The 20,433-nt window shown below is 49.6% G+C and overlaps 1 protein-coding gene across 1 annotated transcript in view; it reads left to right on the top strand.

Moving 5' to 3' along the window:
• The window catches only part of LOC147124920 (sodium- and chloride-dependent neutral and basic amino acid transporter B(0+)-like), a 617,991-nt gene that overhangs the window by 134,231 nt on the left and 463,327 nt on the right, over nucleotides 1–20,433 (top strand). The window contains exon 6 of the mRNA XM_085988400.1: nucleotides 3,725–3,889. Within this exon, the coding sequence (XP_085844526.1) occupies nucleotides 3,725–3,889 (165 nt within the window). The remainder of the gene's footprint in view (nucleotides 1–3,724; nucleotides 3,890–20,433) is intronic.

The following is a 20,433-nucleotide window of genomic DNA, read 5'->3' as shown; positions in this document are numbered from 1 at the left end:
TGGTCATGTCTGGGCAAGGGATGGCAAAGGGGAAACGGGAGTACTCATCAACTATGTTGAGGAAGTACACATTGCGGTCAGCGGAGGGGAGGGGCCCTTTAAAATCGACGCTCAGGCGTTCGAAGGGGCGGGTGGCCTTGATCAGGCTTGCTCTGTCCGGCCTATAGAAGTGCGGTTTGCACTCGGCGCAGATTTGGCAGCTCTTGGTCATGGTCCTGACCTCCTCGATGGAGTAGGGCAGGTTACGGGATTTGATAAAAAGGAAAAACCTGGTGACCCCCGGGTGGCAGAGGTCATTGTGGAGGGACTGCAGCCTATCACTCTGCGCGTTGGCGCATGTACCACGTGATAGGGCATCTGGGGGCTCATTGAGTTTCCCTGGCCGATACAAGATATCATAATTGTAGGTGGAGAGTTCGATTCTCCACCTCAAGATCTTGTCGTTCTTGATTTTACCCCTCTGCTTATTATTAAACATAAAAGCTACTGAACGCTGGTCAGTGAGCAGGGTAAATCGTTTCCCGGCCAGGTAATGCCTCCAGTGACGCACCGCTTCTACAATAGCCTGGGCCTCCTTTTCGACGGAGGAGTGTCTCGTCTCGGGGCCCTGGAGGGTCCTTGAGAAAAAGGCCACGGGTCTGCCCGCCTGGTTAAGGGTCGCGGCTAGGGCGAAGTCGGAGGCATCGCTCTCCACTTGGAAGGGGATGAACTCATCCACCGCGTGCATTGCGGCCTTCGCGATATCGTTCTTGATAAGAGTGAAGGCTGCACACGCCTCTGGTGTCAGGGGGAAGGAGGTGGCTTTGATGAGGGGCCTGGCTTTGTCTGCATAGAGGGGCACCCACTGGGCGTAGTAGGAGAAAAACCCCAGGCATCTCTTCAGTGCTTTTTGGCAGTGGGGAAGGGGTAGCTCCATTAGGGGGCGCATTCTGTCGGGGTCGGGCCCGATGACTCCGTTCTCCACCACGCAGCCGAGGATGGCCAGGCGCTTGGTGTGAAACATACATTTTTCCTTATTGTACGTTAGGTTCAGCCGTTGGGCCGTACGGAGGAAATTTGCTAGATTAACGTCGTGGTCCTGCTGGTCGTGGCCGCAGATGGTGACGTTATCCAAATAGGGGAAGGTTGCCCGCAGCGCGTTCTGGTCAACCATTCGGTCCATCTCCCTTTGGAAGACCGAAACCCCGTTGGTGACGCCGAAGGGGACCCTAAGGAAGTGGTAGAGGCGGCCGTTTGCCTCGAAGGCAGTATACTGGCGGTCCTCATGGCGGATGGGCAGCTGGTGGTACGCTGACTTAAGGTCGATGGTGGAGAATACTTTGTATTGCGCAATCTGATTGACCATATCAGATATGCGAGGGAGGGGGTACGCGTCCAGCTGGGTGTACCGGTTTATGGTTTGGCTGTAGTCGATTACCATGCGGCGTTTTGCAGTGGTTTTAACGACTACAACCTGGGCTCGCCAGGGGCTAGTGCTACCTTCGATAATGCCCTCCTTCAATAGCCGCTCCACCTCAGAGCTGATAAAAGCTCTGTCCCCGGCACTGTACCGCCTGCTTTTGGTAGCGATGGGTTTACAGTCGCGGGTGAGGTTAGCGAACAGGGGAGGGGGGGGGACTTTTAATGTGGAAAGGCTGCAGACTGTGAGTGGGGGGAGGGGTCCACCGTATGCTAGTGTGACACTCTTAAGGTGGCACTGAAAATCCAACCCTAGCAGGACGGCAGCGCAAAGACGGGGCAGGACTAGCAGTTTAAATTTTTGATATTCAGTGCCCCCTACTGACAGGGTCACCACACAGTAGCCGCTGATGTCCATTGACTGGGACTTGGACGCCATAGAAATGCGATGGTGCGTTGGCAGAATCGTGAGGGAGTGGCTACGTACCGTGTCGGGGTGGACGAAACTCTCTGTGCTCCCGCTGTCGATCAGGCAACTGGTGGCGCGGCCGTTTACCGCGATATCCATCATGGAGCTGGATAGATGGTGAGGGAGGGCTTGATCCAGCGTCACGGAGGCCAGTATGTGGCTTAGTGAGTCACTATAGTCATCCGCCGAGACGGTGGTCGGTTCCGGTGACGAAATGGCGGTTGAGTGCGTTGGATACGATGGCGGCGGATGCCATGCGGCCGGGGGTACACAAAATGGCGGATAAGATGGCTGCTCCCACGGCCCGCACGCTGCGCTGCTGGCTGGCTTCCCCTTGCAGGCGTTAGCGTAATGGCCTTTCTTCCCGCAGCCCGAGCAGGTAGCTGTCTTAGCTGGGCAGTGTGCTCTGGGATGTTTTAACTGGCCACAGAAATAGCATTTTTGGGCCTGGTTACTGGGCATCGAAGCAGTTCTTACCGGAGGCTGCTGTCTCGGTTGGGTCGCTGCAGCGGTTGGTGCCGGGGGCGGCGGTCCCGTGTCCCACGGTTTCGATTGCCATGTCTCGGCGCCGTTACGGGGGTATGCCTCGAGGTTTCGGTGGGCCTCCTCTGACGAGAGCGCAAGGGCAATGGCCGTCTTCAGGTCGGGTTCCTTGCTTTCTAGCAGTCTCTGCCGGGTGTGGTCTGACTGGAGGCCCCTGACGAAGGCATCACAGGCGAGTCCCTGCGCGTGCTCCACAGCCGTTACCGCTTTACAATCGCAGTCTCTGCAGAGTGCCAGTAGCGCCCGTGCAAATGCCCCTACCGATTCTCCCGGTTGCTGCCTGCGGGATCCCAAGAGGTGTCGGGCGTAAATTGTGTTCACTGGGCGCGTATATTGCCCTTTTAGTAGCTCGAGGGCCGCCACGTACGTATTAGAGTCCCGGATTAGCATATATACTTGATGGCTCACCTGGGCGGTCAAAATTTTCAGTTTGTGATCCTCCTCTGTAACCTGTGAGATTGCGAGGAAGGATTCAAAGCAGCTCAGCCAGTGTTCAAACTTGGCTGATGCACCCACCTCTTGAGGGTCGAGGTCCAGGCGTGGTGGTCTGAGGGCTCTCAGCAATGTCTGCTGTATCCGTTGCTGTTGTTGCTCCTCAGGTGTCGCCATTTAACTTTTAGCTAATAAAATTGATACGCTTATCAATTACTTCATAAAAGGTGATGAGTCGAAGAAGAGATGACGAGTCGAAAGAAGAGATGAATAAGGCTTTTATTAGCTAAGAAGAGACCATGCTTCTTCGTGAGTGACTGAACAAGTCTGAACGAAACCCACACAGTGGTGGGTGGAGTCAGCTGAGGCATGCCTCCATACACAGCGCCACCCAGAGGTGGCAATATACAATACAGTGGTTTACCACACTGGGTGTCACAGCAGTCCAGCAATCTCTCCTCCAACAGATTACTAAGATTGCTGAGGCACCGCCCCGGGTGAATGGCAGCGGCTCCGTGGAGCAGGAATCTGCAGTCCTCTCTCAGGGTGACTGCATTCATACCTCCACCACTGCCCTTGCTGTGGCCTGTCAGCTCGCCTCTTCATGTCTTTATATGTTATATTATCTCGATAGTTTAGCCTATATAACACTTGTGACTTCTGAAGTAACATTGACTCAACTTAAATATAGCAATATTTAAAAAAACGGCAATGAATTGCAGTTTGTTGTAATCTATAAATAATTCGAGAGAATTGCGGACACACAACTAATGGGAGAAATGACCATGCTGACCATTTTCCAACCAGCTGAATCCATGCAAAAGAATTTATTTCAAATTTATAGTTACTAATCTAAGCTCCTGTTTCTCGTTCCATTTTAAGGTGTGGGGATCACTATGGTCCTCTGTGCAATTTCCAACATTGTCTACCCCTGCATCATCGGCTACAGCCTGTTCTACTTGTTTGCTTCCTTCCAATCCCCCCTGCTGTGGGCAGACTGCTTCAGTTGGTGGGGAGCAGATGAAACATGCAGCAGGACTCCCAAAGGTACTGTGTTAACTTCTATTGGGTAAAGTACAGACACCGACTGTTCATTTTTCATTCTGTCGGTCTGAGTGAGTGAGAAAAGTTGACAATAGTTTCAGTGGCCATCTTCATTTTGATCGTACAGCAGAAATGTTTGGATAGAAATCAGCAGCAGGAACCGTGTTACTGAGTCACTGGGCTTTCAGGATAGTCAGTAATAACTGTTATTGAACAAAAGAAATGCTTCAAGGAAACTAGTTGATCTCCCATGGAGTTGCTTAGTTGGCAAAATTATAAACAGAATCAGTGGCTCTTTCTTCCTGTAACGGTCTCTCTGCTGGCAATATATTCTCTAATTCTTTCTCTTTTGCTCTTTCAGTCTCCCTGTTTTCTTCTGCTCGTTATCTCCGTGGATTAAATTTGGGAGTGCTCATTTTTGTGCTAACATCGCAGGCACAAATCGGCCCTCATCCTCATGAAGCCTGTGTAACTGCCCACAGGTATGTACTTAAGCTGTGCATTAGTGATTGTCGGGCATGTCGGGGGCCTGATATGCAGCGAGGATCAAGAAGTAAGGATCAAGGGGCCTGGAGGTCGGGGCCAGGGTCCGCGAGGAACATCAGAGGTCGGGACCAGGGCCTTGATATCGGAGGTTGGAGATCCCAGGAACGGGAGTAGTGCTGCTTGTGGTAATATTTCCCCTTTTTACATACGGTGGGGGAGAAATTCAATATATCCCCGTTTGGGGCGCTAACTTCGCCGGGGCGCCGCGCCAGAAATTGGTCGGTTGCGCCCCAAAGGGAAGCGGGGCGCTACTGGAGGCGCCACGCCTCCCTCTTGGGGCGCTGCGAGTGAATATCGTGGCGCTACGTGCCGCAGCGCCACACGCTGCGGCACGTCGCGCTGCTGTATTGCAGGCCTTCCTCCCCTTCTTAAAGGGAAGGGGCCTTGTGCAGCGCGATCTGGGGCCCAGCTGGGCCCCCGGGGATCCGGAGTGCAGCCAAAGAGCCCGGCACCCAAGAGAAGTGCTGGGCTCTTGGAGCACAGCCGGTACTCCGCGGAGGGGGGGGGGGTTCCGGAGGCCGGGGACGGGAGCGCAAGCAGGTGCTGGCAGGTGGCCAACAACAAAAATGGACTCCCTGCACCTCGCCTTTAATTTGCACCTCCCCGGCCGCAGGTACGCCACCCTGACCCTGTCGGACATAGCGTCCGGCGGTAAATCAGGGGGCACTCCTGAAGATCGCGGCCGGGGCATGAGTGGGGCGCTGCGCACACCGATGACTTCATTGCCAACGGCGCAGCGCTAACGGTTAGCGCCGCAACTAACCTCCCGCTGAATTTTGCGGGAGGTGTGGGCAGTGCCATGCCTGGGCGCTAGTTGGTTTGCGCCCCACTTAGCGCCCTCTTAAGGCACTAACGGGTGGCGCCACCAACTGAATTTTTCCCCCAGGATGTTTCGAGTTGGTTTTCTCTGAGGCAGCCAGCTCTGGCAAAGCAATGTAGCAGCAGGACCTAAAGCGGCTGTTCGGCCCATCATTTGTACATACAAAAGGCCTAATGCCTGCTTCAGGCGTAGGTAAAGGACAGCTCCTGCCCACCATATTTGGGCCTTGGGAAGCCATGTAGCACCTGAAAAATTAGCACTACGCAGCCCAATTTGATCCCTGCCGTCTTTTTATCTCCAAGTTTCTGTGTTTGTGTCTCATATATTTTCTCTTGTCTGTGCACCTCTGTGTTTGTCCAGGAACCTTTTCTCATTCTTTCTTTATTACAAGGCCTGATGTGATGCTTTACCGTTTCTGAAGCCTGGACGGAGATCTTATGGAGGTAATGGATATGAGCAGCAATCAGAATTAATTACCAGATAGGGCTTGCTATACATTTCCTGGATCCATTACTGAGGGCTTACCTAGATCACAAGCTAAGGATAGGCACTCTTGAAAATCTCGGGAGCTCGGATTTGCCCATCAGAATGATCTAAGATGTGTGAGTCAACATAGAGTCAGAAGTTTAGAAAAGTCTGAAAATGTAACAATGTGGCATCTGAATATCTGTATGAGGGATTGGGGGCAGGGGCCTGGTTTGGAGTGGAACAGGGAGCCTGCGGCCTGGGCTCATGATTGGAGGGAGCAGGGAGGCAGGGGTTTGGCCCCAGGGTGATATTTGGGCTGGGAGCTTAATGATTGGTCCCTGCTTACTGTGTGAACAGGTACCAATGACTTGGATGCGGGGACTGAGTGTAAAATATCCAAATTTGCTGATGATTAAAAGCTAGGTGGGAAAGTAAGCTGTGAGGGGAACGCAAATGTAGGGGGTGGTGTGTGGGTCAGCTTCGCCTCTGACTTGTGAGCGGTTCAAATTGCTTCCACTCCCTTGGTTCTAGACCTGGGACTTATTTGGGGTTTGTGATGAAAAGTGCAGCAGACAACTGAATTTTGGTGAAAGGAACAATGTTTTTGTTGAGAAATAAAATACACAATACAATAATCTTATCAGTCGAAAATTGGGGGAACACTTCAGAATATATGAGAGAAAATAACAATCGACAGAATACTACACCCCTCCCAATCCCACTTCACTAGCTAAGTTGGGCTCCAGAGGACCAGGGATAATGCTCACCAAAACGACTTCTTTTGGCAGTTGTAGAGGTTCGCGATTTCGGGGTTCTCTAGATGTGTCGGTTGTGACCTGCCATATCCCGGACACGGTAGAGGACTTCACCTGCGTGGCTGGTCAGTCTTCGCGAGTCCGCTGATGCAGTAGGGTGCGTATTGGATCTATCAGGTAAGTGCCCAATTTCTTTTGGTCAGAAGTAGGGTTTAGAGCCCTTTTCAGTAAAATCTTACCCAGGGGTAAGTCAGGATAGATTGTAGAGTGGAAAAACTTGCAGATCTTCGGTTTTCTTCTGAGTTGGGTTTTGTTGGTCGCGGTGGCCCAATATTACCCGGTTGCTGGTAATATTTGGTTGTTTGTTTCATGGGGCCCTGGTATACCATGAGGCCTCCAACGGTGCGTTATTTCTTCGAGAGGGAGCTTCTTCTTGGATTTGAACTTGGTGACTTGATTTAACATGAATGATGAAGTGCAACTCTTTTCTTCAACTCGTCTCCGCTCCTTGAACGTTCCTCTCACTCAACTGCTTGAACCGCTCGACCCAAACTGGACCCGCACTCCTTGAACCGAACTCTGGAACCGCACTGCACCTTTGTTGAACTTGTCTTCTTCTTCTTCGAACTGAACTGCCCTGCCGTTGTAAAAGCAGGCCCTCAATTATACCGTTTGAGGCCTGCTAATCTGCATGCCAAATCAGTTCTGTCTCTTTGTTAGTTTTGGCGGGCTCGTTAACATTGATGGGTTAAAAATTGTCTAATTGGTTTCGGGATGGTCCCATCGATCTTAATTGGTTTACACAAAGAGGTTGCATAGGTTAGATGAGTGGGCAAGAAGGTGGCAGATGGAGTATAATATGGGGAAAGGTGAAATTGTCTACTTAGGAAGAATAGAAATACAGAATATATTTTAAAAGGTGAGAGACTAGTAAATGTTGGTATGCAAAGGGATTTGGGGGTCCATGTACACAAATCACAGGAAGTTAACATGCAGGTACAGCAAGCAATTAGGAAGGTAAATGGAGTGTTAGCCTTTAATGCAAGGGGGTTGTAGTATAAAACTAAGGAAGTCTTACTGCAATTATATAGGGTTTTGTTGAGACCACACTTGGAGTACGGTGCACAGTTTTGGCCTCCTTACCTAAGGAAGGATATACTTGCCACTTGCCTTAGAGGCAGTGCAACAAAGGTTCACTAGATTGATTCGTGGGATGAGAAGATTGTCCTACGAAGAGAGATTGAGTAGAATAGGCTGATATTCTCTGGTGTTTAGAAGAATGAGAGGTGATCTCATTGAAACATATAAAATCCTTACAGGGCTTGACAGGGTAGATGCTGCAAGGCTGTTTCCACTGTCTGGAGAGTCTAGGACCAGGGGTCATAGTCTCAGGATAAGCGGTCAGCCATTTCGGACTGAGATGAAGAGAAATGTCTTCACTCTAAAAGTTGTGAATCTTTAGAATTCTCTACCCCAGAGGGCTGTGGATGCTGAGTCCTTCAATATATTCGAGACTGAAATTGATTTGATTTTTGAACACTTAAGGAAATATCAGGATAGGGTGGGAAGGTGGAGTAGATTTCAAAGATTAGCCATGATCTTATTGAATTAGCCCTGATCATACAGACACGAGGAGCCGTATGGCATACTCCTGCTCCTATTTCTTATGTTCTTATGTGAGCAATATTGGGGCAGAAATTAGGATCGGGGGCTTGCTGCGCGTTCAAGCCCCCGATGTGCACTTACCTGACGCGCCGGCCGTTCAGCTCCAGGGATGCCTGGAATTCCTGTTTGCAAATGATGACTCCCGGGCAGCGTGTGACGTCACGTCGCCCAGGAGTGCAGCCAGCGCGAAGCCTATAGCGCGCAGTGCAAGTGAGACACGCCCCTTGAGGTCTCATTTTAATAGGACACGCCCATAATCTTTGCAAGCAGCTGGACAGGACTCTTTGTTACAGAGCAGAAGTGCAGGTAGGTTATGTGTATTTTTATCAATGTTTTGGTAACTTTTATAAACTTTTAAAAACGTTTGAATGATTTTGATGACTCTGAGATAGTTTTAAAGAGAATTGAAGCTATTTGAGCAGTTTTTAAAGCCTTGAAAACATTCTTTTCATTCTGTTCAGTTAATTAGCAAAGTGAGATGGCTGGAATGACCACATTTAACGTGATTAAAAGAGCTCAGAACTTCACTGAGGATGACCTCAGCAATCTCCTCAACGAGGTGGAGGCGAAGCGCCTGTGCATCATGGGGAATGAGCAGTCGAGAGCTCCGCGAAAAGGCCAGATGGCAGCGTGGTCGGAAGTTGCACAAGCTGTCAGCGCGAGCTCCACCATTCCACGTACAGCGGAACAATGTCGCAAGAAATTCAGTGACTTGTTGCGATCTGTCAGGGTTTGTACAGTTTTAACTAAAGTGTACTGTTACATTGCAAAGAGTTTAAGTTAACTTGATTTCAAAAGGCTTATGCATTTAATTTTCTAAAGTTACTTCTTGGTAAAGTCACCTGAGCTAGCAATAAAACTTTATGGCTTTGGGGCCAGCTCAGGGTTACCTATTGTTCTCTTATCTTGATTCCAGTGCTTTGAGCTGTAAAACTTCAATCAGAGATTTTAAAAAACACCCAACCCAGTCTTCAAAGCCTTTGCTGGCCATGTCAGAAATGCAGCTGTTTGATTCTCTTTTTTCTTCTGTAATTTCAGAGTAAGAGTTCTCACAATGGCAGTGAACGCACACGCACAGGCGGTGGTGTTGCCATGCTGAGGGTTTTGACCGAACATGAGGAACGGGTCGAACAGATGTGCGGATTTGCGAGCAATCGCACTGCGGAAGGATCTCAAACAAACATTGATGACCCTCAAACTGAGTTGGCCTGCCCAGCTATATGTTGAAGAAGGATAGGTGTGTGCTGAATATCTGTGATGTGGCACATCGTGCTTTACCTTTGCAAATGTTTTCTGCTTCCTTTCCACAGCTGGACAGAGCACCTCTCACACACGGGGTGAGCAGTGCGTGGAGTCAGCGGCCGCAGAGGGCATTGGGGAAGGTGTTTCTGCTGCAGTGGCAGCAGTTACTGAGCTGGTTGAGGAACAGGAGGAACCTGTCCTTTGTCAGCAAGTGCAGCAGGAGTGTATAGACCCTGTGTCGCTGCCCACTATCTCACCATCTCCTGGCCCCTGTGGCTCTGTGTGAGTCACTGCTGACTGTAGCTCCACTGACAGGCACCATATTGACACTTCAGTGCAGGTGGGAGGAGCAGAAAGACATTCAGTACAACAGCACCTACAAGATGAGGAGCAAGATATTGCAGGTTTCAGGCAATTGCTGAGCTCTCTCACTGAGAAAGATGTAGACTCCAGAGATTCTATCAGGCAGGGAATCGATAATCTTGGCATGGCACTAAATCAGATATCATCGCAGTTGGTGGTGCTTAATGAGAATTCTCTTAATCAGGTGACATCGCAGTTGGTGGTGCTTAATGAGAATTCACTTAATCAGGTGACATTGCAGTTGGCGGCGCTTAATGAGACTATGATTGCTCTAGTTCATTCGCGTGAACCTATTACTACTGCCATTATGCTGACTCCAGCAGAAGGGCCCTTCCCAGGTCACAGTGCAGAGCCACTTTGGTCCCAGGAGCCAGCAGCTGCGCCAGTCATGATGCAGGGAAATGTAGAATTGCCTCAGCAGCAAACCTTTCGTGAGACCTGTTGTGTCTGTGTATAATAAGACACAGACTGCAGGAGAACGGTACAACTGGTGTTTACTCAACGTGGCTCACACGGGAACTGATCTGTAGAGATTACTACTCAGGGCTATATACAGGTGTGGTCACTGCCGGTACTACAGTATACATGAGCTGTAAAAGATAGTTCCCCCCTTAAAGGTATATACATTACAATTCCTCCCCTTTTAGGTTAACAGTACCATAACACTCATTTAACAATTAAATATCAAACTAATTACAATTAACACTTTTAACATGCAACATTAGCTGAAAATAGTCTATTTATATATTCAATCTTTGGGGAGGCTTCCTGATCCTTTCTGGATAGCGTCTTTCCCGAGTGTCTTGCTCTTGGTGCGGAGGTGATTCTGGCCCCCTGTCGTCGGTTGGTTCATCAGCATCTGATGCTACTGTTTCTGGGGTAGATGCGACCTGTACGTCGGGTTCATCAACAGGTACGTATGGGCGAGGCTTGGGGTTGACTTGTTCCTGTGACTCTAGGATCTGGTCAGCATGGCGTCTCACGATTCACTCCCCAACGTCCACTGTGTACATTAGTGGGCCCTGCCGAGTGCATATCGTTCCTGGCTGCCATTTTTCTGTTCGGTAGTCGCGGGCCAAGACTGGTTGCCCTACATTGAAGCTCCTTGTTGGCTTCTCATGGATGTGCTGGAATTGCTTACTCTCAACATCTCTTCGTACGTTTGGTCTGAGCAAATCCAGGCGAGATCTTAACCTTCGGTTAAAGAACATCATGGCTGGGGCCTGGTTGGTGACTGCATGTGTTGCATTCCGGTAGGCGAACAGGAAATTGTCCACCTTGTGCTGCAGCGGAATGTTGTCATTGTACATAGCCTTTATTGCCTTCTTAAAGGTTTGTACGAACCTCTCAGCCAATCCATTTGTGGCTGGATGATACGGGGCGGATGTGTAATGCCTTACCCCATTCTTTTTCAAGAACCTCCGGAACATTTCGGACACAAACTGTGATCCGTTGTCAGAGCAAATCTGTTCTGGCAAGCCATTCCTGGCAAAATGATCCGTAGGACTGCAATAGTTTTCTCCGTGGTGGTGGAGGACATTTTGATGACCTCAGGCCATTTTGAGTGCGCATCCACGGCTATTAAAAACATTGAGTCCATGAATGGACCAGCAAAATCAATATGCACCCGTTGCCATGGAGATGAGGGCCACTCCCATGGGTGTAGAGGGGCCTGTGGTGGTGCATTTTGGACTTTCTGGCATCCTGAGCAGCTCTTGGTCAGGTCCTCGATTTGTTTATCGATTCCTGGCCACCACACATAAGCCCTGGCTAGGCTTTTCATTTTTACCCCTCCCAGATGACCCTCATGAAGCTCATTGAGCACTCTATCCCTTAACTTGGGTGGAATTACCACTCGGGATCCACACATCAAGGTCCCCCGGCACACCGACAGCTGTTCTCTTCTTGTCGAGAATGCTGGCAACAGTGAGTCGCCATGTGCTGGCCATCCCTTCACCATCAAATCATATACCCGAGACAGTGTCGGGTCATTTCGGGTTTCCTTTTCGATACAAGCGTTAGTTACCGGTAGGTTTTCAACTATAGTCGAATGGAATATTTCGACAGGATCCACTGCTGGCGCTTCCTCCGCAGTAGGCAGTGGCAGGCGTGATAGCCCATCAGCATTTCCATGCTGCTTCGTGCCCTTATATTCAATCTCATAGTGGTGCGCCCCTAGAAAAAGTGACCATCTTTGTAGTCGTTGCGCAGTCATCACCGGAACGCCCTTCTTCGGATTAAAAATGGAGACAAGAGGCTGGTGATCAGTCAGCAAGGTGAATTTCTACCCGTGCAGATAGTGATTGAACTTTTTCACTCCCCACACTAGGCTGTGGGCCTCCCTGTCAATCTGGGCATAGTTACGCTCGGCTGAGGTTAGTGATCATGACGCAAAGGATATTGGCCTCTCTGAGCCGTCTGAGAATTTGTACGACAGCACCGCTCCAATGCCGTAGGGTGACGCATCACATGCCAACCGAATTGGTAATGCCGGGTTGTAATGGGCCAATACCTCTTTCGATGTGATTAGTGTTTTGCTCTTCTGGAAAGCTCGTCTACATTCGTCACTCCACTTCCATGGCACCCCAGTTTGCAGTCGGGTGTTCAGTGGGTGTAGTATTGTAGACAAATTTGGCAAGAGCTTATGGTAGTAGTTTACCAGCCCGAGGAACGACCTCAGTTGTGACACATTTTCCGGTGCTGGAGCCTTGACTACTGCCTCAATCTTCTCTGGGGACTTATGTAACCCCTCTTTATCGATAACATGGCCACAATACTGTGATGAAATAACTCTGTGTTCTGATATTTGTACTTGTACTTGTAATGTCTGGAATGTTCCACCGGGAGGAACCACTAATGCTCCTCCCTGGTCCCGCCCCTCTTCTGGTATGTTCTACTAAGGGCTCGGTCGATGATGAACTCTGTTAACTCTGCCATGATTCTTACTAAATAAAAGCCTTCAGTCTTAAACTTTAACTTCACGGATTCGGGCAGTTATTTGGCACATCAATTTTATTAAGTAACAACTTTTGGAAGATGGATCGATTTTTGAAACCAGAGCGTCTGGATATCGATCCGCATTCGGCAGACGCGTCGAAGGAAATTACACATTGGCTGCGATGTTTTGAACACTTCATCGCATCGTTCGATTCGACGGTTAACAAGTTGGGTCTTCTAACCAACTTGGTAAGTCATCAAACTTACTCTATAATTGAAGATATTACTACATATGAAGAGGCCCTTGCAGCTCTTAAAGCCCAGTACCTTAAGTCGGTTAACGAAGTATACGCCAGGTATCTCCTGTCTACTCGCAGGCAATTACCCGAGGAATCTCTGGACGATTTCCTGCAGGACCTTAAGGCTTTGGCTAAGGGTTGCAACTACAAGGCTGTCTCTGCCATAGTGTATCAGGAAGAAGCCATCCACGATTCTTTCATATCTGGCCTCCGATCTAATTATATTAGAGAGAGACTCCTCGAGGACGACTCGTTAGTTTTAAAAACGGTCGTCGCTGCTGCTCGATCATTAGCTGTAGCCCAGAAGAATTCAGAAGTGTATGCATCAGCCCATGCATCTCTCTCAGCCTCATGTGTTCCGAGTATGGAGGCATCCATAACACCAATGGAGCCCCCACTTAATCCTATTGTTGCGGCTGTGCCCCATGGGTCTAAGTGTTATTTTTGTGGCCAATCTAAACACCCCAGGCAAAGTTGCCCAGCCAGAGAGGCTACCTGTTTTAAATGTAAGAAACGGGGACATTTTAGTAAAGTGTGTAAGGGTAATCCTGTACCCGATGTCTTCTCTGCTGCCGCCTATCGTTTTGCTCTAGCCTCGGCTACGGTTGACCAGACCATACCGTGTTCCTTGTCAAAATCTATGATGGACATCAAGATTAATGGTCGTCCTACTGGGTGTTTGATAGACTGTGGCAGTACTGAAAGTTTTATACACCCCAACCTTGTTAACTCCTGTTCATTGAAGGTGTATCCTACTCGAAGTGAAATTGTGATGGCGTCCAAATCCCTTACTTCGGAGGTAACTGGATATTGTAAAGTCACATTGACCGTTAAGGATACAGAGTATAAGGACTTTAAACTCCTCATATTACCTCAGTTGCGTGTGAACTTAATATTAGGCTTGGAGTTTCAGTGTCAGCATGAGAGTGTTACCCTTAAGTATGGTGGATCTCAGCCTCCGCTCACAGTCTGCGGCCTTTCTACTTTAAACGTAAGTCCGCCTTCTTTGTTTGCGAACCTTGCTCCTAATTGTAGACCTATAGCGACTAAGAGTCGACGGTATAGTTCAGAAGATAAAACATTTATAAAAGAGGAAGTGGAAAGGCTTCAACGGGAGGGAATCATCGAACACAGTGGTAGCCCGTGGCGTGCCCAGGTGGTGGTGGTTAAAACTAATGAGAAGAAAAGACTTGTGGTCGATTATAGCCAGACTATAAACTTGTGTACCCAATTAGATGCCTAGCCTTTGCCTCGTATTCCTGAGATGGTGAACCAGATAGCTCAGTACCGCATGTTCTCCACCATTGATTTAAAGTCTGCCTACCATCAACTCCCCATCAAAATAGAAGACCGACCTTATATGGCCTTCGAAGCTAATGGGCGCCTGTACCAATTCCTTCGGGTGCCCTTTGGAGTGACGAATGGGGTATCCGTCTTCCAACGGGAGATGGATCGTATGGTGGATGAATACGCATTGAAAGCAACATTCCCATACCTGGACAATGTTACCATCTGTGGGTGTGACCAACGGGAGCATGATCAAAATCTTGCGAAGTTCCTAGAGACTGCAAAGAGGTTAAACCTGACCTACAACGAAAACAAGTGTACCTTCAATACTACACGTTTGTGTATTCTTGGTTGCGTTGTGGAGAATGGGGTAATCGGGCCAGACCCTGAAAGATTACGCCCACTTAAGGAATTACCTTTACCTCACACTGTAAAAGCTTTAAGAAGGTGTCTGGGATTCTTCTCGTACTATGCCCAGTGGGTGGCTAGCTACTCAGATAAAGTCCGACCTCTTATTAAGTCGATGTCTTTTCCGCTGTCGGCGGAAGCTCAGGAGGCTTTCCTTAATATCAAACGGGACATTGAGAAGGCAGTGGTATGTGCTGTGGATGAGAAGATCCCTTTTCAAGTGGAAAGTGATGCATCTGATTTTGCGTTGGCAGCAACTCTTAACCAAGCTGGTAGACCAGTAGCTTTCTTCTCTCGTACATTGCAAGGACCAGAAGTTCAACATTCGTCAGTGGAAAAGGAGGCACAGGCGATTATCGAAGCAGTCAGGTATTGGAGACATTATCTCGCTGGCCAACGTTTTACGCTCATTACTGACCAGCGATCCATAGCCTTTATGTTCAACACTAAGCAGAGAGGCAAGATCAAAAATGATAAGATTTTAAGATGGCGAATAGAACTGTCAACGTATGACTATGATATTCAGTACAGGCCTGGAGTAATGAATGAGCCATCGGATGCTTTGTCACGAGGAGTATGTGCTAGTCTAGGTACAGATAAGCTTCAAAGTCTCCATGACGCACTCTGCCACCCTGGGGTTACCAGAATGAACCACTTCATTAAGTCCCACAATCTACCCTACTCTGTTGAGGAGATCCGGACAATGACCAGAACCTGTCATGTTTGTGCTGAATGCAAACCCCGCTTCTATAAGCCGTCCGAGCCAGCTCATCTTATTAAAGCAACTCGACCATTTGAGCGTTTGAGTCTCGATTTTAAAGGTCCCCTTCCATCGAGCGACCGTAATGTCTATTTTCTTAATATTATAGACGAGTACTCTCGGTTCCCTTTTGTTATCCCCTGTCCGGATGTGACTAGTGCTGTTGTAATTAAATGCCTCTGCCAACTGTTTTCCTTGTTCGGCATGCCTAACTATATACATAGTGATAGGGGTTCTTCCTTTATGAGCGAAGAATTACAACAGTTTTTGCTATTGAAGGGGATTGCAACGAGTAGAACTACCAGCTATAACCCTCGTGGTAATGGGCAGGTCGAGAAAGAAAATGCGACAGTGTGGAAGGCTATCGTACTGTCTCTGAAGTCACGAGGCCTGCCGACCTCTCGCTGGCAGGATGTCCTGCCAGACGTGCTGCATTCCATAAGGTCTCTTTTGTGTACAGTGTAAGATTCGAAATTTTCAGCAATAATCACGCAAGAAAACAGGATAAAATAAGACAGTTTATTGACCAAAGTAAGCTTGCACAGAAAAACCTTTGATAAAAGGGCATACAAAATGGCCGCCGGGCCTCGTGATCAGTTTTCTGGACCATTTGATTTCTGTTACTGCAAGCCAGACAGGCTTGTGGATTGAAGACAGTAAGCCCGCGAAAGCCAGTATCGGGAAACCGAAACTCAGGGAAACAGCATACATATTCAATGGATTCTAAGTACAGGATGGGGCCCATCAAGATATGGGCGGACAATGCATGTACACTTATACCCATTTAATGTACAAAGGAGAAACCGTTTAACAGCCATCAAGGGAAATCTCCAGACCGATCAATATGCGAACCGAGTCACGGTGACAATGTAAAAGACATTATCGGCCAGGAAGGCCAGTTAAGTTATCACCGGCTCCCGTTACAAGACAAAGCGCCCCTGCAGAGATTTCTGCCCGCCAAAATTAATACAAAGACAGGACTATGATTTGGCAGGAGATAAGACTGTCCCAAAAGGGTATAAATATGGATTTTCAAAAGTCCATCGGCGCGCCTCTTCTACCTCGGTAGCTTCGGAATCGATCAAGACGCTTCTTCCTTTTAAAGACGCTTCGGATGGACAATTTCGGTGAAAAGACAACGTGGTCGGTGTTCAGCCAGACAAGGCTCGGTGACGACGGGAAGACGACGAGGGTGGCCCGGGTACTGTTGTCGGGAGATCATCGACGACCCAGGCTGAAGGAGAAGACACCCTCTGGAAAGCCACCGAGCCAGGCGGGAGCGAGAAAGGTCCTCGACATACCATTCGGCCAGAGACCTTCAGATTCTCCCATTTGCATCCAGTTTTTCAACAGCTTTTAGCTGATCCAACCATGATGAGCGCTCATCGAGGCTGTATCTACTGCCCCATCGCCTGAGAGAAAAACAAGCTGCGCCAGAAGTTTCCAAATCCACGTGACGACGGAAAGCTGTGCCAAAAGGCTGCGAACCCCTTTTTCGTGATTTTGAGAGTGGTGAGCATGATCCCGAGTTCCTCAGGTCGAAACTTAGTTTAGGTATAGCGGAGGGAGTTAAGGGTAATCGTAATGTGTTTTCCCTTTTTCGATGTGCCGTGTGTTCCCCATTTCCATAGAGTCAGGTTCATAAATTTGTGCATGATTGTAGTTACTTTAATCTGTGCCTATGACATGTATTTTGTAATGCTTCAAACTGTTTAAAAATAAAAGCATCCATTTCGTGCTATTCAACCTGGTCTATTGAGTCCTTTCTCTGCACTACAGTCCTCTGCATCTAAGTCCAAGGTCTAGAACCGTAGGGGAGAGTGGGTCGAACCACTCAAGGGTAATTATTGCACAAAGCCTGGCAGGAGACCAGAACGAGCAAGAGAAACCCCCTACAGAAATGGCGACCGCGGCAGGACCTTGGCAGCAGGAAAGTAGTGTGTTAGATCCAGGTCTGAATAAACGAAATGTGATGGATAAAAGAATAGCGGATTATGTTTTTGGAAAAGTGAACCTCACAAAACAATGGATATCTGACCTATTAAGGGATAGGCGCCCGCTAGACGCAGCCATCAAGTGGACAGAGGGTAAAGAGCATAAGAAACCTGTAGAAAAGGCGGTCTGGCTGATGTGCTACAAGAAGCAAGTCCAGCTTTTGGACCAAGTCGTTGCAGCACAAACAGCCCAGATCCAAAGATGTGCAGGTTAGGTTGATTTGGCTAAGATAAATTGACCCTTAGTGTTAGGGGATTAAATACGTGGGGGTACAGGGATAGGGTGGGATATGTGTCGGTGCAGGCTCGATGGGCCGAAATGGCCTCTATCTGCACTGTAGATTCTGTGATTCTGTGAAAGGGTTGCTTACAGACGTAGAGGAAAAGGTTGCGGGAGGTCAAAAACTGATTGAATCGCTTAACGCGCTGAATCAGGAACGCCACTCCACAACTCGCTGCCACGAAACCCGGGTAGAGTATTTAAAATGTCAGGTCATTGAAGCCAAGGCCTGTGAAGGTAGAATGAGAGACAGGTGTTTCCGCCTAGCTAAGCAGGTAGAGGCACAAGAGGAAAAACTTCTGGGAGCCAGGGCAGCATATAAGATGGCCATGGAGGATAGATCTGAGAGCACCGACCACAGCACTTGCCGTCGGGAGCAAGAGGACCTGAGAGCAGCCCTAGCCAAGGCAAACGGGTTGGTGTGTCTCATAAACCCACCAGCGAGCCAGCTATTGCTAGCCAGGGAATCCAAAAGACCGATTCCACAAGAGATAGTTCAGGAACCAACCCCCGAACCCTCTGCGCCTCCTGCTTATGATGAGTCTTGGACTCCGGGGAAGGAAACGGAGACGGTAGATGAAGAGATTCTTGAGGTAGAGCAACACCAGATAGTAGAGTCGGGGCTGGCGCCGATGTGTCCAACTCGACACCGGAGGCTCGGTCCGAATGAAGACAATGGCGAGGACGGACCCCTTGTGAATCAGATCATAATGCTCCACAGCGCACAACAGCTGAGGGCAATGATAAGTCACATCCCAAAACTCTCCGAGTCAGGAGATCCCTCCGTCCATTTTAGGGATGTGGAGCAGACCGCAGCAGTTAATGACTGCGATGGGGTTGAACAGTCCAAAATGCTGCTGTTCTCCCTGGACAGCTCGCTCCTCCAGTGTCTCCCTGACGAGAGCAAGAGAGGGCACAGGGAATATGAGTTGTTACGGGACGAGATCCTGGAGATTATAGGAGAGGGTGACGGAACTCCGTTCCTCCGTTTAGAAAAGACAGTGCAGCTAGAGGGAGAACCCCCACGGGTTTTCGCCGGAAGGTTGTGGCCCGTGTATCGGCGCAGCTGCCCGGGAGGACCGGAATGGAACGCGCTAAATGATGAACAAAGGGCTCATTGGCTCCGGTGCCTGGTAGCAGGTTGCTTGCCAATAGTGAGGGAGCAGGCCAAAGCATGGTTTGACCCCACTAACGCCCGCTCCATGGAGGAACTAGTACTTGATCAGCTCACGATCAGTTACAGGAACAACAAGGGTAGGAAAACGCCTGTTTTAAAAGGAAAGGTACACGAAGCAAGGCCCGCAGCTTCTGCTAAAAAGGAATGGCATCAGGAGGGGAATCGCCCTCCCCAAGCCAAGAGCAGTTGTTACGGGTGTGGGAAGGAAGGTCACTGGCGCTGGGACTGTAAAAATCCCTGGAAGGATTTAAAGGGAAAAGCTCCCCCAGCCCCAACCGATGTGCCCAATTGACTAGAGCCAGCGCAGCCTGTCGACCTGTGTCCCCTAGAAAGACATGCACAGAAAGAGACCTCCTGTAAAATGGAGGAATACCTGCGGTGCCAGGTTGCGGAGGCTAAGTTAGTTGAGCAGGTTTTAAGGGAGGAGAACGCCAGGTTAACAGCGAGGGCTGGCAGTTTAGAGGGTCAGCTGAGGGGTTTTAAAATGGTTCATGACCAGTGTAAACTGTTTAAGCCAGGTGCAAAAGAACCAGCAGGGAAAGCCAGGTCTGAGAGTAAAAGCAATAAGCCTGAGGCAAGTAAAGAGTCACAGACCACACAAGCTGGCGTTGCAGCCTGCTTGAGGGGAGGAGCCATCCCGCCCACCTGGGAGGCTTCCCCGATGGCCTGGGACTCGGACGAGGAGGGACCCGAACAGCAAGGTCCCGCCCTCGACACGATTCTGGAGGAGGAGGAGTCGGAGGACGGAGGTTCCGCCCTCGACCCGAGTGTGGGGGAGGTAGAAATTGGGGGCAGAGATCCTCCACCTGTAAGGACAGGTGGGGGGGAGCCGTCTGCCACAGACCCAATTCCCGAAGGGGCGGAGCCTGAGGGGAGGGAGCCGAAGCCCACAGTCGTGGAAGAGCCACGGGCTGTGAGAGCCAAAGTCCCACCCAAAGGTCCACTCGCCAAGGGAGCCTGCCCAAATCCCAAAGGGGCGGAGCCTGAGGGAAGGGAGCCGAAGCCTACTGTCGTGGAAGAGCCACGGGCTGCGAGAGCTGAGGTCCCACCCGAAGGCCCACTCGCTAAGGGAGCCACGCCCAAAGTACCTTCTCGCAGGTCGGCCCGAACGCCTCAGCCTGTAAAGTCTTGGCCCGAGTCACCCACTCCCAGTAGACACCGACTTCAGAAATCATTAAGAAAGCACAGTCCCCGTTTAACAGCAAAAGGCTGCGGGGAACCAGAGATACAGGTCACTGCAGCCCCGCCACAGGGAGCGGCGAGCTGCAGTCCAGAGCCACAGGTCACTGCAGCCGCGCCACAGGGAGCGGTGAGCTGCAGTCCGATCAGGGATTAGGCAAGCCGCCCGGCGGAGGGCGGCGCTGTACATAAGTTAAGTTAGGTAATTATGATGATAGTTTAAGGAATATAAAGTTTACGGTGTTAAGAAATGTTAAGAGTACAATTTTGAAGTCTGCCCAGTATGTGTGCTTGTTTGGGAGCGGGGTCCAGGAACCCGCGCGTCCATTTAATTAGGCCAGTACCTATTGGGAGCCTGGCTACATCA

Source organism: Somniosus microcephalus, chromosome 1 (genome assembly GCF_052327205.1).
Source record: "Somniosus microcephalus isolate GS21.2 chromosome 1, FLI_Smic_1.0, whole genome shotgun sequence".
Lineage (NCBI taxonomy): Eukaryota > Metazoa > Chordata > Chondrichthyes > Squaliformes > Somniosidae > Somniosus > Somniosus microcephalus.
This window is presented reverse-complemented; position numbering and strand designations above follow the sequence as displayed.